This window comes from Sminthopsis crassicaudata, chromosome 3 (genome assembly GCF_048593235.1).
Source record: "Sminthopsis crassicaudata isolate SCR6 chromosome 3, ASM4859323v1, whole genome shotgun sequence".
In the NCBI taxonomy this organism is placed as follows: Eukaryota; Metazoa; Chordata; class Mammalia; order Dasyuromorphia; family Dasyuridae; genus Sminthopsis; species Sminthopsis crassicaudata.
In genome coordinates, this window is record NC_133619.1 from 5,115,642 (window position 1) to 5,133,579 (window position 17,938).

General features: G+C 41.5%; 1 protein-coding gene across 3 annotated transcripts in view; it reads left to right on the forward strand.

Moving 5' to 3' along the window:
* GMNC (geminin coiled-coil domain containing) overlaps positions 1–17,604 on the forward strand; it is a 53,402-nt gene extending 35,798 nt beyond the window's left edge. Inside the window, exons 1-5 of one of the 3 annotated variants that reach the window (XM_074297867.1) lie at positions 5,860–6,280; positions 9,172–9,346; positions 11,330–11,418; positions 12,069–12,185; positions 13,669–17,604. In XM_074297867.1, the coding sequence (XP_074153968.1) occupies positions 6,260–6,280; positions 9,172–9,346; positions 11,330–11,418; positions 12,069–12,185; positions 13,669–14,319 (1,053 nt within the window). In that variant the 5' untranslated portion in view covers positions 5,860–6,259 and the 3' untranslated portion in view covers positions 14,320–17,604. Of the gene's footprint in view, positions 1–5,859; positions 6,281–7,204; positions 7,314–9,171; positions 9,347–11,329; positions 11,419–12,068; positions 12,186–13,668 lie in introns of those variants that run through there. The other 2 variants (XM_074297868.1, XM_074297866.1) reach the window with 2 other exon arrangements.
* Positions 17,605–17,938: the final 334 nt, after the last annotated feature.

Consider the following 17,938-nt stretch of genomic DNA (forward strand, 5'->3'; position numbering starts at 1 on the left):
TAGAACTCTGCTTTTGGAGTGGAAGGGGAACTGTCTCAATATTGGCAAGAATAATAATAAGAAGAATGTCACATAATAAGGCAAGTTCATCCTGTTTTCTTTGCATCTATCCTAGCTCTCACCCCTTTTACCCAGCCCATTTTCAAATGTTTTTCTTCTGCTGACTTACCTCACTGATTCTATTCTCCCTACTATCAGTACCTCCCCCTCTCCTCTTATTCCTTTCCTCTACTGTTTTCCTGTAGGATAAGTTAGATTTCTATATGTGCTAAGTGTGTTTATTCATCTTTCTTTGAGCTAATTCTAGTGGCTGTAAAGTTCATGTTCTGCAGTCTACCTCCCCCATCTACTGCTATGTCAAGTTATTTACCCTACTCTACCTGTCCCTTTTCCTCTCAGTAAATCAATCTTTCTCACCCATTTTTTTTTATTAGCATCCCATTATATTCAATTCAAGCTTTGATTTCTGTCTATGTATACTCCTTCTAACTGACCTAATAATGAGAGGTTTTTTGGCATTACAAGTTATCATTTTTTTTCTATCATTCTGTAGGAATGTAAATGGATTATCTTTATTGAATCATTTATAATTTATCTTTCCTTTTTAGTTTTTTACTTCTTTTGAGTTGTAATTAGAAGTCACTTTTTTGGGGGGGGGAGGCTGGGGTTAAGTGACTTGCCCAGGGTCACACAGCTAGGAAGTGTTAAGTGTCTGAGACCAGATTTGAATGCAGGTCCTCCTGAATTCAAAGCTGGTGCTCTATCCACTGTGCCATCTAGCAGCCCCAGAAGTCACATTTTTGTTCAGCTCTTATCTTTTCATCAGCAATGTTTGAAAGTCCACTATTTCATTGAATGAATATCCAACCCTCCCTCCCCCCCAAAGGATCATATTCATTTATACTGGGTAGATGATTCTCCATTGTGATTCTAGCTCTTTTATGATCCAGAATATTACACTCTGAGTCCTTGATCATTTATTGCAAAAATTGTTAAATCTTATATTATCCACTATCCACGATCCACGATATTTGAATTGTTTCTTTTTGGTGGTGGGAAGTATTTTCTCCTTGACCTGGGTGCTCTGGAATTTGGCTATAATGTTACAGAAAAAAAATTCATTTTGGGATCTCTTTCAAGATTAGATCAATTCTTTCAACTTCTATTTTATCCTCTGGTTCTAGAATGTTAGGATATTTTTCTTTTTAAATTTTATTAAAAGATGTTTAGGCTCTCTTTTTTTCATTTTTTAAAAATCATGGCTTTTAGATAGCCCTATAATTCTTAAATGATCTCACCTGGACCTATTTCAAGGTTATTTTTTTCTCCAATGAGTTATTTCACATTTTCTTTTTTCCTCATTCTTTTCAATTTGTTTCATTGTTTCTTGATATCTCATAAAATCACTTGCTTCCACTTCCCAAAGTCTAAGTTTTAAGGAATTATTGCCTTCAGCTTGGTTTTGAACTTTATTTTCCATTTGGTCAATTTTTATTTTTTGAGGACTTATTATTTTCAGTGCATTTCTGTACCTCTTTTCCTATTTGGTCTATTTTTTAAAGTATTATTTTCTTAATATTTTATGTTTCCTTTACCTGGCTGTTGACTTTTCATAATTTTATTGCAACATTCTAATTTCTCTTCCAATTTTTTCTTCTACCTCTCTTACTTTATTTTAAAAATCATTTTTGAGATCTTTCATGACCTGAAACTAATTCAAATTTTTCTCTGAGACTTTAGATGTACTAATTTTGATTTTGTTGTTTTCTTCTGAGTTTCTGTTTGTCTGCATTATAACTTTCTGGGGTCAGGATCTTGCTCTGTTCTTTGTTTCCTCCCCATCTTCCAGTTTATTTCTTGACTTTTTAACTCTGCTAAAGTAGAACTCTGCTTTTGGAGTGGAAGGGGAACTGTCTCAAACTTCAGGTATTTTTATGCAGCTGTTTTCAGAGATAATTCTGGGGATTGTAAGTTCTCTGGTTCTTTCAAGGTAGTATGATCTCAGATAGGAGTGGGAAACATCTGGCTTGTGGGCCTGAAAAATCATTTGGAAAGGCGACTATAGGCAATGATGAACTGAAAGCTAGGTACAACTTCTTGCCACTGCTCGAGATCTACAAGTTGATGTTATAAATATCCATATGGTCCTTGGCAGAGAAAAAGTTTCCTTACCCTGACTAAAGAGAGGTATGTTTCTGGGCTTGTGTTATGGTCTATGAGTTATCACAAGCACTCTTTTCTGTCCTGGAACTGGGACTAGAGTTCCAGTTTCCCTATGGCTGCAAGGTCTGGTGTTCAATGTTCCTCCTTATCCTGATACCACTCAGGACTGATCACCAGTGCAAAGCATCAGAGTCCTGTCCCCAGTACCAACAAAGTGACTCTGTAATTTCCAGCTGACCGGTTACGTGACCCGCTTATTATGTAGGCTTAAAGGTCCAATAACTACCTTTAGTGCCACTCATTCAGATGCTGCCAAGGTTTATTACTGGCTTGTTGGGCCACAGTCTGGTCTGTGCCAGACTGCAATATACTCTCACCCTAGTGTAATAGCCTTTTTTGCCAAACTTCCAAGTTGACTTGGGATAAAAGCAAAAATTGTTAAACTAAATCCTTTTGTAGATTCTACCTCTCTAGAATTTCTTTTGAGGCATAATGTAAATTTTTTGGAGGAGGTTAAGGAAGTGCTTAGATGAGTCCTTACCTTTTTCCCCCATCATGATTCCACCCTCCACATCTCCAACTTAACCCCTCCCAATCAACAAGCATTCATGAACTACTTTCTGGATGTAATGTTGTGTGCTAGAGAGAGAATATGAAAATCAAAACAAAGCTTTCTAGTCTCAATGAGTATAATTCTACTAGGAGGCAGAGAGTTCCTCCAGGAAGAAATGGGCATCTTTTGCCAATGTTCCCATTTTACTTTTAGCAGTCTGAAGTCCCATCTAAAACAGTATCCTATCCACTTTGCCATAGATTAATAGTCAATAGTTAGATAGTTTATTTTTTTTTTCCTTTGGTGGGGCACTGGCATAGAAAGGGAAAGCTAAAAAACAACAACAATATTTCCTTTAAGAAAAAAAAAACAAGATAAAATAATGCATTTCTCATGGGATAAGAAGTATATACTGCAGCTGTGGAAGGAAGACCAAGTGAATGGCTGTCTTCTCTGTGGCATTGAGGCAAGCTAATGGGTAAATAGAAAAAGTGTTCTCCAGGGGAGAAATGAAATCACATTCCATATGCCAGCCTATTTGCCCCTCCAGATCACTTTTGCTTACAACTATAGTCTGTATGCAGGTCAAGTTACTACCTATTTTATCTTTGCCCTGCTGGGAGACAGTACCTAGATTCAGTAGCTCCTCTGTTATTAGCCCCTTTTCATACTACCTTCTTAAATCACAATACAAAAGGCAGTTTTTAAATGAACCCTTTGTTCATAGGGGAGAAACCATCGTATAGGACTCTTAATAAACAAAGAAAAGTGTGTCAGGTTTGTCACTATATTTAAAATCTAGAATTTTATTACTAAATAGGTATTGTGAAAATTGGAGGTGGTTCATAAACCATTGTGTTTTTTTTTTCTATTTTTACTGATGATTTAACAAAATTGGGCAGCTAATATATAGGGGAGGTATTGATGAATTAAAAGATATGTCTATATCTTGTTTCTCCTTTACTCAGTCTTAGGAGTTTTCAGTTATAGAATTATAGGAGTAGTACACTACTTGCTAGGTGAATATTAGTTATGATTCAAGTGGCCAAAAAGCTTGTTGCTTCTAAGATATAATCTGGGGTTGGGAGGGAAGAGACAGATTATTGTGGAAAATTTCTTCTGTCCTGTGTTTATACCAGAAGGCACAAAAGGAAATGGCTGCTATCTTCCTTCTCTTGCCACTGGCCAAGGTGTTTTGTAGCAAATCTGTCAAATAATAGGAGACACCAAATAATCAGGGCAGCAAAAAGATTAAAAGAAGACAACTTTTAAAAGTAGGGAAAATGAATAGTTATGGATTCCAAAGTGAAATACCTCTTGTAATAGATAGTAAAGTTACAAAGAGGAGCAAAACCCAAGGAAACCAGTGGAGTGATTGTCACAGAAGAGATGCTGTTCTACCTATGTAGTAGTAACATAATAACACCATAAGAAGGGAAAAGGATATAAGAAAATGGTGAGCTGCCTTGGCCATTTGAGCCTCACATGTGGCCATTTTTTTCTCTTATGCCACATGTATTTGTTGGAGAGTAACAGTTCCCATTTATGGACAGGAGGGTATGTCTGTTAGCTACTTTTTATTTTTCTATGACACTTTTAGTAGATATCTTTGCTTCAAGCTAAATATTTCTACTGGCTGACCATCACAGAGTGGAAGTAGACATTACAAGAACACTAGTGGGGGTTTCAGAGCTATATTTTTAAGAGTACATATCTATCCACAATGTTTTCTGAATCTATGGGTAGGCACACCATTGGAGGACACAAAGAAGAGATCCTATTTAAATAAATTTCCTGGAGCAGCTAGATGGCGCAGTGGATAGAGAACTGACTTTGAAGTCAGGAGGACCTGAGTTCAAAGACACTTAATACTTCCTAGCTGTGTGATCCTGGGCATGTCACTTAACTTCAATTGCCTCATTTAAAAAAAAAAAAAAAAAAAAAAAAAAAAAAAAAAAAAAAGAATCTCCTTCTCTTAGTGTCAGGGTTATCATGTATAAAAAGGGGTAGATTAGTCCATCTCTGAGGTCCTTTTTGTTCTAAATTTGTAACTTTATTAATTAATTTTTTTAAAAATTTCATTCATTTCTATCCACTGGCATCAAATCTTACAGAGCTTATTTTTATTCCTGAATTGTCTTTCAGTGTCTTTGGTCCCAAACCTTTCAATTTCAATTTCAAGGTTATGCTACTGGTAGCATAACCTTGAAATTGAAATTGAAAGGTCTGCTACCCAGTATCCTTCTATACCATCCCAGTTCTGGGCAAATCACTTAAACCCAATTGTCTCCCTCCCCAAACAAACAAATGCTGCTATATAAATCTCAGCCATTACTAGTTTAGAATTATAGACTTCAAGATTAAATGGAGGACTAAATGTTCTCAGAATCCTCTTTCCTCTCAAAAAGTTATACTCCTACACTAATAATGACTGCCACATATTGACAGGGTGTTTCACATTTATCTCCATTTCATGGTGAAGGAAAATGAGTTTCTAAGTAGCTGGCTGGAGGTCACATACCTATCGCATTTTCTAGGTAGGATTTGAACTCAGGCCTTAGTTGTTTTTTTGTTTGTTTTGTTTTGTTTGTTTTTTTTCCTCATTACTCAAGAGTCCCTTATTCTATTCATGTGCTCTAACCATGTACAAGGTGGCAACCTTTTATCCATATATACATATTATTTTAAGGTGACTGAATCTCCTTCAATTTCTCCCTTCTTGATGAAACTGTTTGAGAGTATCCCCCCCCCCCCTTTAATCAGGATTCCTTAAAAGAAAAGAAAAGCAATTTATTGATCCCCATACAATTTTCTTTTGCCCTCTTGGAAAGATGCACTTTTTTTTTTTCTTTTACCGGTTAGATTCAAAGCAAATATGTTCCCTATCATCTTCCACCTCATTCCTAAAGTACAGGAATCCTCTCTTCAAGACTGCCTTGGATCCCCTTTCTTTGGTCCCAGGTTGTGCCTGAACTTCACTTTCCATTTATCAAAGGAGTCTAAGCGTGATCCCTGAAGGCTGAAGAATTCAGAATTGAACCTGGAAAATCACTTTTCCTTCTGCTTCATCACGGCACTTCCCCTTTCGTGGGATCAGTCAGCGTCTCCAGTAATGGGCAGAGATGCTCGTTGACTCTCAGGATGGGGCATGAGTGTGAGCCCGTAACTTGGAAGGGAACATCTCAGTCCCCACTCTGGCTGCCTACAGCTCGGCTTGTTCTGAGCCGGGCAGGGACGCTGCTGCTGCTGCTTCCTCCCTCTTTTTTGCCGATTTGTCACTTTCCTGCCCTCCCGTCTGGGCAGACCTGAAGACCCCATCCTGAAAAAACTGTGGAAAGCGGTTTCTTCTGGCTCGGTGCGTTTGCAGCTTGGCTCCTGCGCCTGCGTGCGGACACGGATGAAGGGGTGAATGAGAAACGCAGAAGTTATTAATTTGGGGACTCGAAGGCTAAGTCCTGTCCTCGGAGATCTTGCCTTCTGCTAGAGAGAAAGCGCACCGGGGGCAGTGCTCGCAGAGAGGGGCGCTTTGGACCAGAATGTCGGATGCGAGAGTGGGCCCAAGAGGTGAAAGCCTGAACAAAGAGAGGGGGGAGGAAGAAGGGCCCCGGCTCCCGCAGGCCCCCTGAAGCTGTGAGGGGAGGGGTCCGTGAGTGGATGTTTCCTGGAGTTAAGAACACTGGCTGAGTGCAGTGGAAAATGGAAAAGAGAAAGGGCTTCCTTTCCGTCTGTTTTCAGGTCTGGCCACCCATGGTCAGGGAGGCCCCGGAGGGGATGCTTCCTCAGAAAGCTGTGGCCTCAGTTTCCCCTTACACCCTTAACCTAAGAGAAGCTTTGACGCGCATCCCAAGCATCCGCGCGTCTGCGCCAGTCACTCCTCCCAAAGGTGGTGCCTTGGCACTTGAGCCTCCCACTTTCCGGCCTCAGTTTCCTCGTCTTTCCCGGAGGGGGTGGGATTAACTCTGGCCGGGTCCTCCCGGATCTAAAGCCCGGGCCGTGCGAGCCGCTCAGCCTGGCCCGCGGGGCTCCCTCCCTCCGCTTGGCCACTCCCCGGCTGCCGGCGCCTTCCCCACTTTCCCCTGCTCTCTCCGGTGGCTCGCGCCCCTTTCCCCCGTCCCTGGCCTTGACTGCTCCGTCCGGCCCTTCCCAGCGGGCTCAGCGCGGGCCGCAGAGCACTTTGCCGAGTCCTCCGGGCAGCGGGCCCCCGGCTGGGCGCGGTGCGCTCGCTCCGTGGCTTTCGCCGACGGGAGGGGCACGGCCGGGACGCAGCCAGGCCGACTGAGCGGGGCAGCCTGGGTCCGCCGCGCGCCCGGGACTTGGCCTTGGTCCTGAGCCCGGCGGCTCCTTCCCTGTGTGTGCGCGGCCCCGGTGACCCTCGAGTAGCCGGCTGCCAGGCTGTGCCCTCACGTCACAAGTTTGACAGCTGCGCACCAAATCAGATCGCGCGTTCCCGGAGAGCCCGAGGCGTCACCGCGAGCTCCTGGGGATTAGAACTCGCCTCCCCGGGCTCCCCCCTCCCAGAGATTTAAAGCTCCGCTGCGGGGCGGACGGGGGAGAGTGCGCTCCGGGCTGCGGCTCCCGCGGCCCCGCCTGCACCATGGTAAGTGGGGAGCGGGAGGCAGGCGCTTGGCTCCGCGCCGGCGAGAGCTCGCGGGCTCCTTGCAGCGGGGAGGCAGGCGTCCCGGGCACATGCGGCTCCCGCAGGTTCCGTCCCAGCGGCGCTCGCTCCCCCGGGCCTTTCCTCCACCTGCTTCTGCCTGCCCTCTGTCCACAGCCGCTGGATTTCTTAGCCCCGCCGCGCCTCTGCCTCCCCCCCCCCCCCCTTTGGTTTCTCACTGCTGCGCATCCCAGCAGAGCCGGAGTCTGCCGGGGATTTTCTTGGTGCTGCCAGGTATGGGTTAGATAAGGAGGGAGGCTCTCCTTAGCCCCGGAGTGAGCTTGCAGCCCGCGCTCTTGCAGGGAAAAAACTCTGGAAAAACTTGGCTGAAGTTCCGGGGCCGCGGCGTCCTAGCAGGGTTCGCTCCCAGGCGGGAACCTCTGGCAACTAGTGGCAGGGAAAAGGAGCCAGGATGAGCGTCCGTGATTCCTTGCGTCTCCCTGCGCCTTTCCTCCTGGTTTATATTTAGCCTAAGGAAATTCGAACGTGTGAGAAGAGGAAGATTTCTTGGCTCTCTAGTGCAAAGATAAGTGACATCTGGAAGTTTAACCATTTTCCAATACAAAGATTACGAGTTCCAGACCCATTAACCCGGACAGGCTGCGCTCCAGGTAGCATCCCCAGAGCAAGGTGGTGGAGAAGGACTCCATGCCCTTCCTTAGGTTAGCCTCGGAGGGAGTGCTGAATGATAGACAGGTGTGCCGGAGGACGAGATCCGGGACTGAGAGGGATTAGGACTGGCAGTCTTCTATTTTCCATCCAAAAGGAACTGCAGATGGAAACTGGAGTCAAGATTGGGTCTCAGGAGTTCTTGATATGATATATTATTATATATTACATATATTATGTATCAATATTATAATGATATAATATGTTTTATAGTTACTGAGATGCAGCTGAGAGAATTCACTATGCAAGTTAACACTTAATTTTGTTACAACATGCATGTATGAATGTATGTATGCAAGTGTCAATCGACAGGTGCGAAACCAGCCACTTCCAATGCAAGAATTAAAGTTAAGCCAACTGGTCCTTGAGTATGGGAACAGTATTCCTGAATTGGACAATTTGGTCAGGAGCTGCCTTCGGGGAAACAAAAAGAGCACATTCTAAAAATCCCTAGTTCTTGTTGTTATTGGGGGATTTCTGTCTCAGGCCAATCAAGAAATGTTTCATTTCTTGGGGTCCCTCCATCTGTTGTGGGATCCTCAGACCTAATAGTCAAGAAAGACAAGGCTGGAGCCTTATTAGTTGGTCCTTTCTCCACTTTGTACTTAATCGAATGAAGTGAAGTCTGAGCAATGTGGGTAAATTGATCCCAGGTGATGTGCCTACTTATAAAGGCAAAGATATATGTAGCATCTGGAGATTTATTTCATAGGGTTTGTTCCCCCCCTTTTTTGTTAGAAGGAAATGGAATTATAGACTAGATTCAAGAATAGTTCTTTACACCAATTCAGTAAGGCTATCCTAAATTTGTAGGATACTTTTGAGAAATTCTGAATTATGTTACTTTCTTATTTGACTATTAAAGAGCAAGACAAATTAGAAAGTAAAAGGTGCTCATTGAGATGATCTGTGTTCAAAAGGATTGGAGTTGGATTTTACTTTCTGGTCAAAGGAAGAAATAGAAAATTATATTAAGTACACTCTGACCACTCACAAACGAAGCCCACGCCAACTTCTCCTACCTTCAGTATTCCTTTTGTGTGTCTAATGTCTCCTTCCTCCTGCCACCTTTTCTGTCCTCTTTGGTATCACTCACATGCCTGGACCCCACCCCTTGTGTTGTATTTTACAGAGCGCCAGTCTCCCCTGCCAAGATCAGCACTTTGCAGGGGGCCAGGACTATAATTGCCCCCATTCCACCTCAACGTCAGCATCCAGTGTTGACGTTTCCAGGGAAACTTGGGTCTCTTTTTGGGCTGCTGGTCTCCTGGACAACAGAGAGCAGCAACAAGAGCCACAGGCAGAGGGTAAGTCTTGCTCTTCTGCTTTCCCCAGCACTGCTCTGGGAGCTCTCCGGCACCAAAATCCACCAATTACACCCAGTGCTGGAAAGTCTCTGGGAAAGGGGAGGGAGTTCTGACCAGCCAGAAGGGGGGGACTGCTGGTTCATTTTCAAAGAAACCCAAACCATCGTGGATCCAGGAACAAAGAGACCTGCCGGTTTTTCTCTGACAAAGAGGGAACTTAGGGCGGTCACCTTCTTATGCAATAACATTTGTTTGTTTTTTGGGCTACCATGTGTGATTCTGGGGAAAGGATGAGAATCATTGTACTCACAGGGAATTTTTGGTGGCTAGCCATTATGTACTGTCCAATTTCATTGAGCTCTTTTGGACTCAAGATGTCCATTGAAGCTCACCCTTTCCTATTAGGGGGGACCTGTCTGGTTGGTTTCAGAGGAGGAGGGGATGTGTTCTTGGAGATGTTATCTCCAGAGTCTTGTAAGTGGTCATTCGCTATTATTAAGAGAATACTTGGGTCTTTGGGGAGTGAGCATGTAATAGATGAAAGCTTCCTCCCACATGGTCAAGGTATGGATTTGATGTCTCTTCCTACATGGTCAGGGTATGAATTTGAATTCTCCCACTATGACTCCTTAATCCCTAACTGCAATAAATATTCAGTTAATGTTGAAAGGCCTAACAATATTTATTGCAGAGACATTTCAATTTCTAAGAATGGAACCTTTTTAAAATTTTTCATACATGGTATATAGCAGTTAAAGACACTGAGATTTTAGTGTTAATGACAGAAAGGGAACTTTGTTTCAGCTCTCTACCACCATATACTTTGATATACTCAGATTAAATCAAGAAATTGAGACCCAAATCCCCAACTCCTCTTTTTCCTCTGTACCCACTCTTTAAGATGACCATACTTTAGCACAATGAGTTTTTTTTTTTTTTTTTTTTTTTTTTTTTTTTATCTTTTTGCTAAGGCAATTGGGATTAAGTGACTTGTCCAGGGTCACATAACCAGGAAGTGTTAAGTGTCTGAGACCAGATTTGAACTCGGGTTCTCCTGACTTCTGGGCTGATGCTCTATTCACTATACCAACTAGTCCCACAATGAGTGTTTTTGGAAAGACAAAAATATCTATTTTAAAAGGATGATAAGAGAAGAGCATTGTGTGCCCATGTGACCCAGGGAATCATGTAGAAGTTTCCTTTGCTTCTTCTAAAGTAATTAGCACTTGTTTGGGGGACAATAAAAAGGATCTAGAGATGATATAAGTACAGCCAAGTGTGACACTGATGGTAAGATGAAATATCACAAGAAAAGGTCTTTAGACAGATGTTCTCATCTCTATACATCTAGCACTATCTATCTAGCTGCCAATGCAATATTTGCCCATGGCAGATATACCTAGAAGGGACATTAATTTTTCTTGAGGGCACATTTCCATTAGCAAACAGAGATTGACCAACAGCCATCAAGACAAAATCTCTTTGTTGTTTTGTGGTCTAAAACTGGCAAAGAAATGTGGAATTGGCCATTGTTCTCAAGGAGAAATTACATATACACTAACACATTGTGTGTGTGTGTGTGTGTGTGTGTGTGTGTGTGTGTGTGTGTGTGTGTATACTTATACATATAGTATATTTCATTAATATATGCCAACATAAACCATAAAAGCTTTCTGCATTCATCCTTTTGAGAATGTATTGTGTGTGTGTTTGTGGGAAAGTGTAACTATTATTGAGAATAATTTAAAACCAATGTGCGCACAATAACCTAGTCACCTTTGTGCCACCAGAAGTCAAATTCTTTGGAAATTTTCCATCATGGACTCACCTGTCTGAAAATGGTAGAAAGTGGCTCAGCTATTTTTCCCTATAAAATCCTTGGCTGGAATAACATCTTCACTGTATAGTTCCAAAACAATCAGACAGATTCAGACAGGGCTTACAAAGTGTCTTCCTGATCATTCCCTTTATATTTTCCCCCAGAGCAATGCAATGATTTGGATTCCTTGGTCTGTGAAGATTATGCCGGGGCAGGCAATCAGCTGTCTTCACAACTCTACAGAAACAAGCAGGTAGGTGTTGATTCTTGGGATAAGGCAGCCTCTTGAACCTTTTATAGAAGATGATAGCTTCTCATGACCACTCTCTTTCACTCCCCCATCTCCTTCAAGTGATGGCTTTCATTAAGGGGCTACAACTATCAGCAAAAGTCCAAGAAAGTTCATCAAACGAGAGAAGTCAAGGCAATTTTGTCAATCTAGCTTTTCTATCATGGGGATTTTCTTGTGTATTTGTTTGCAGAGGAATTTGACCTCCAGCCTCACAGAACAGATTAAATTGAACCCAGAACCTATGTGAATGGCAGAGAGCAAGGTTCCAGGAGATCCTTTTCTCTGAGTGCCATTGTTTCTGTTGGAATAGTTGTGGGTGGTCCCTGCTTTCCTGCACACACGTCAGTTATTCTCCCAGAATGGCCATTCTGGAAGTGTCCCAATCTTGTCAAATAGTTTGCAAAGAACAGGCAAAGTTGAAAGCTGAAAACTGAACAGTCAAGTGGGGGATGGGAAGGACAGGTTGAATGCAGGACTAGAATTTCCTGAGATTGTCTTCAGAAAGCAAACAAAAGCCTAATGGAGGCTAAGCAGGCCCATGAGCCAATTGATAAAGTTACAAAGTCAATATTGGCGAGCAGCTTTCACTATTGTGGGCATCTCCTCCCTAGCTCCAAGACACCCTGCTGCAGAAGGAGGAAGAACTTGCCAGGTTACACGAAGAGAACAACAACCTGAGACAATACCTGAATTCGGCTTTAGTGAAATGTCTTGAGCAGAGAGCCAAGGTATGAAATGCTTTCATTGTGAAGCCAGAAGGGAGTTTGGGGGTCAGGGAAGGGTTGGAGACTCTTCTGAGTTCCTGGAAGAAATGCACAATGCTGTAAAGGTACTCAGGCGATATATTTTTAATACCTTAGAGTGACTGTATAGCATAATCTAGCTTCATTGGTCAATCAGCAAGAATTAAGAAGCTGGTTTATGCCAGGCACTGTGCTGGGTGGTAGAGATACAAAAGTGAGATGAGGAAAAAAAGTCCATGATTAAATGGACACATACAAATATAGAGGATTATGTGGGGAGGAAGTGTCACCCTAACTCCTTTATATTATTAGCACATTGGGACCAAGGCTGGATCTCTCCATTCTAGTTACAAATTTGTAGATAAATATTGCATTTGAGACTTTTAAAGTTACACGTCCCCTTCAGCTCCCCATTTCTGTACTTTGTCCTATTTTTATTTGTGTGTTAATCATGATTATCACTCTTTTCATTAACTAATCTAAGCTGGCTCCATGTATTTGTATATAGGAGGAAAGGGAGTTAGTCATGCGGAGGCAGTCAGCAATGACCTTGCCTCTTGGGTCCAAACTCACATGCCAAAGGAGATGGAGATGCTCAACAGCCTTCCCAATGAGGGAAAATCAGGGCAAAGAGTAATCCATTGTATCTCTATTCCCACCCACCTTATTTAAAAGTTCAGATTTATCTGGATTTAATGTATAATGTTAAATAAGGTGTGTCATCCCACTAGGCTTGAGGTTGTTTTTATTTTGTTCTAAGTATGAAAAATATCATTTTTGAACATTGTGAAGACAATTCCAAGGTGTTCTTGAGATGTCATTACTTGCTCCTCCTTACTCCCAAGTCTTTTTTTTTTAATCGCTCTAGTGGATTGTTTTCCTTTCTTTGATATTTTCCTTGCTTTATTAAGAGCCACTGAAAAGTTCCTGTGTCATGTGATACAGTTCAAACAGTCCAAAGATGAAAACTCTGCTTTCCTCTATTGTTATATAGTTTCCCTGAGAGGTTGTTAGGGGATGTGGAACCATAGTTTTGGAGCTGGAAAGAATTTTAGAGGTCATCTGTTTTAAGCCAGATAAGGAAACAGAGTCCCAAAGACATGACTGGTTCCTTTGGCACCCAAAGATTAGGTCCAGTTTTGAATCCATCTTTCCAAGCTCCAAGTATCGTATACTTTCCATTCTTTCATGTCATTCCAACTTCCCCGAGAGGAGTCATCCAGAAAGTGGTCAGGAAGAGCCTTTTCCTGTAAGCTATAAGAATGAATAATCTAGACATGACTGTTAATGTATATCAAGAGAAATCAGTGGTACTGGGCTTCTATGTACTTTATATAAACATATACTTGACAATATCAGATACCTCCAATATCTCTGTTGGTTGAACATGAAGAAGAAGTGTCCCTTTTTCCTAAGGTTCCTCATTTTCCGATCTCTTTACCAGTGTATCCAATTTTGTCTCCTCTAGAAACTGCTGATGCAGAATGGACCCCCCCACATCTACGGATGTACAGAAAATGGGAAGAGGAAACCAAGGGAGGGCAGGTACCCTGCCATGGACACGCCCCATCCCAAGAATGCCAAGAGAAACCTCTTTAATGAGTTTGCCGCCTGTGAGGGGCAGCCAGGTCCATCTGTGGACTCATGGGTCCTGAAAACCCTTGGATTAAAAGACCTTGACACCATTGATGATAGTGTGCCAGCTAACTACAGTGCCTTGCTCTCTCAGCCTGAAAGAAGCACATTTCCACAGTTTGCTAGTGAGGAGTCCAGCTACGAACATGGTGGCATTGGGGCTGGCATTTCTTATGAGAGTGGCCAGGTGGCACCCTTACAGAACACAGGCAGCCAACGGGAGGAGGACTTGCTCTTTTTCTCTGGGGTGCCCAACCAATCACGTGCTTTACAAACCGTGTCTAACCTTTCCCCCAACTCTTTTCCCCCTTTCATCTCACCTGGCTATACCCCTGATGTCTCACCCAACAAAACGGATGTGGTCTTTTCCACATCCCTGACCCCCCACTGCCATGTGAAAACCCATTCCTTCCAGCAGGGACAAGCTTTTGTACGGCGAGATGAAGAAGGTTGGAAGTTTACTTGGGTTCCTAAACAATCTTAGGAACCCCCCGGCCCAACTGGTGAGCACTGCCACAAACCTGCTGTGTTTACAAAGATCTTTCTCGCACTGGACCCTCACCTTTTGGGACTAGAAATAATATCCGAAGTCTTCCCTCCTCCCCTCAACTTTTGTACTTTGTTCCTTCCCCTTCTCAGTCTTTAGGGGATCGTTTTACAGAAGCCACACTGAAACATGTCTGTTACTCTTTCACATGCTCCTTGGTTTGTTTACACAGAGGCACTTATGGTCCACTTCCTCTCTTAGCCCTTGGACTTGAAAAGGTATTTTCTTTTTAGTTGTCTATAGTTTGAAAACCTAATACACGGCTCCCATGATAACCAGTCTGACTACTTCTCTCCTTTAGTTAAGCAGTTTGCACATTTGTGGTTTTGACTTTTGTTCTTCGCCTTGTTTTCTCCCTAAGCTGGCTGTCAGAAGGTGTACAAGTATGTGGAATGTGTTTCAAGGTCATTTGTCTACCATCGCCCTCAGCTAGGCCCAATGGGGCTAGTAAGGAGCCCTGAGCCACTAAAGGGCGTTGTGAACAAAGGGTGTGCTCAGGGGGAAGTGCCAGCCGGGGAGCCTCTTCATAGGAACATCCTAGGTTCTGTTCCAGCTGCCACACCATGGACAGCAGCCACCCCCACTTCCCACCCCTAAGGAAAGTGATTAGATTTGCAAGCAGTTGGGCACTTTCTTAGAGGGCTCCAGCATTTTGTCTCTAAACAGCAATATTTAAGGGAGAGAGTTTGCATGAGTGAGTAATCATCCCTCTTCCTGCACTCCCCAGTAGAAGATAAATTCTCCTGCCCAGGGAAAGCATGAAGCTGACTGCCTCTCAACAGCTTTTCTCATTTGGTGCAATTTAGTTCCAGAGATGCTGCATTAACTAAATAGAAAATCTTTGTGTACAGAGAAATCAAGACTCTTGCCTTTGATATTATAAATTTGCATTGTGAAATAATGTGAAAGATAATGCAGTCTCTTCAACTTGACAATAGCTCACTTTCCAAGCTAGCTGAGCCCATCATTTCACTCTGGGTTGGAGCCTGAATAATTAAACATCCAGAAAATATAGTTCTCTAGGATTAGATTATGGAAGTATGCACAGATAGGCTTTAAATGAAAAATCAGTGACCCTGATGCTCCCTCTCTTTATTCAAACAAACAATATTCATTTACAATAACTTCCATGTTTCTATTTTCCTTCTCTTAAAGATATTATCCAAAAAAGGTCAAACACGTAGAGAAAAAGACATCTAAAGGCTGGAATCTAAACCTTTAAGGTTCATTTAATCATTCTGCTTTCTGGTGGCTATTGATTTTCCTCACCTGTACAATATGGAGGGAAACAAATGATCTCACAGAAAAGATGGGCCTCCGAGCTAGTACAAGTCTAACATGGCAAGAAGAAACTTCATTCATTTTTCAAACTCTATTTCTACCAGACAGAGTTCTCAGAAAATTCAAAAAATTATAATCTATATCAGTCTTTGCATCAACACAGAGAAATCTCCAGAATCTTTGCGTTTGTTTGTATAATATCTGAAGAAAAGAGAGACAGAGACAGAGAGATGTGGGGGAAGGAGAGAAAGAAGGAGGAAGGAAAAGAAAGAGGGAGAGAGAGATATCCCCTTAGGAAATGACTTTTTAAAGAGAAATTTATGGGGAGAAAGAAAAAAACAACTAGACTGAGACAGTGATAGAACTGGGAATTCTTGTGACCAGCTGTGAATTTTAAATAAAATGTCAAAAATAAGTCAGCTATCAAATTCATAGTAATAAATTACTATTCTGTATGTATTCACTGCATTGGTGTGGAAAGAGAAAAACTGAGTTACTCTCCATGCAATGGCATTATTAGAAAACATGAATTGTAACTTTTGAAATGATTTAAAAGGAAATCAGAAGCATCCCGACACACACAGAGAAGGCACTGATGGAACTTAAAAACAAAAACAAAAACAAATTATAGTCAAGAATTCTAAAGTGAGACCCATCCTATAGGGGCAATGCAAAATAGTGTCTTTTTTTTGCCAAGAGATAACTAGAAGGGATAATGTACACTGAATTGTGTGAAGAAAAGTGGTTGATGAAATCAATTTTTAACTATAAACCCTAAAAAGAAATTGCAAAATAACAAGCCATTCAAACCTTAACAATTTTGCTTGAAACATCCTACCGCATAACGATCTCAGATCTCCAGAATATGGCCACTGCCTTGAAAGGTATGGCTAGTATGACACCATCACTCCCTTGTGCAATTCTTAGCAATGTCCTCCTAGAAGTGAGCCACTAAAAGGGGTGGGTGGTCTTCTTCCAAAATCATTAGTATCTCCTGCATATGAAAGAAACACAAAGATTGTTCATTGGCTTTTCTCACTCCATAGGGTCGGACAGACTTTGTGGCCTTTATTGCTAGGTACATTTTACTATAATGATTGTTTGAGATGGCCTTTGGTGGCTATTTTATATGGTTTGTTACCTTTTAAGCTTTCCTCCCTTTGATTAGAATATAAAATCAATTCATTTATATTTTTGTTCTGAACTTAGAAGTTTTTTGGTTTGTTTTTTAAAGGGGGTATTAATCAAATAATGAAATAAATAATTGTCATCTCTTAGAGACAAACATGATTTTAAGGCAAATTCTTAGATTTTTAAGGATTTATATCTAAAAGGAACCTTATGAATCATTTACTTCAATCCCCCTCATTTTACCAATTAAGGGTGTGGGGAGCGAGAGAGCGATTGATCCTAGAAGGGAAGTGGTTTATTTAAAATCACCCAGATAATAAGTGATTGGGCTCACATTCAAATCCATGTCCTCATACTTGAAAATTCAGTGCTCTTTCTATAAACAAAGGTCCTCATCAGGACCTTGACAATTTTCATGTTTGACAATTATTATTTTCCTATAGGACTACGACAAAACTACATTTGTTCCTCTTTACCAAAACAACCAAAGTCATGACCAATGTTCTTGTTCAAGTCTAATTAAATGTAACTGATCCTGCAATACCACCTGCTGTGAATTGTATCACTATCCATCTTAACAGTATCTGATTCGTTTTAAAGCCTATGGGATTTTGTTTTCATTATGTGGTCATAACACAGACATGCAAATATAAGTTCTCATATTTTCTGTTCTTAAAAAAGTGAAAAACAAGCTTAATGTAATATTATTTTGTATAGTTTTGATTTGTGTGTGATATTAAAAATCTCTAATTATATGTGAGTCAATGCTGTAATATGTCATGCCTAATAAAAAGAGATAATTCAAACTGATGGGACACCATTTATTAAAATCAAAGCTATATTGATTTGTTTTGTATGACAAACATTTCTAGATTAGTGTGTGAAATGTCTCTTGTAGCACAGTAAAAAAAATCAAGTAAAACAATTTATTTTAAAAAGGTTTCAATCTTTCATATTTGTAGTATCTTCTACTATCTTTAAAGAAAATAAAAGTCTATTTTCTCTTCCTCCTGTTGCATTGGGGGAAGAACAACAACAACAAAAAAAATTCCTTATAACAAATATGCTCCGTCATATAAAATAAGTCCCCTAACTGACTATCTACACAAAGATATATGTCTCATTGCACATGACAAACACATTT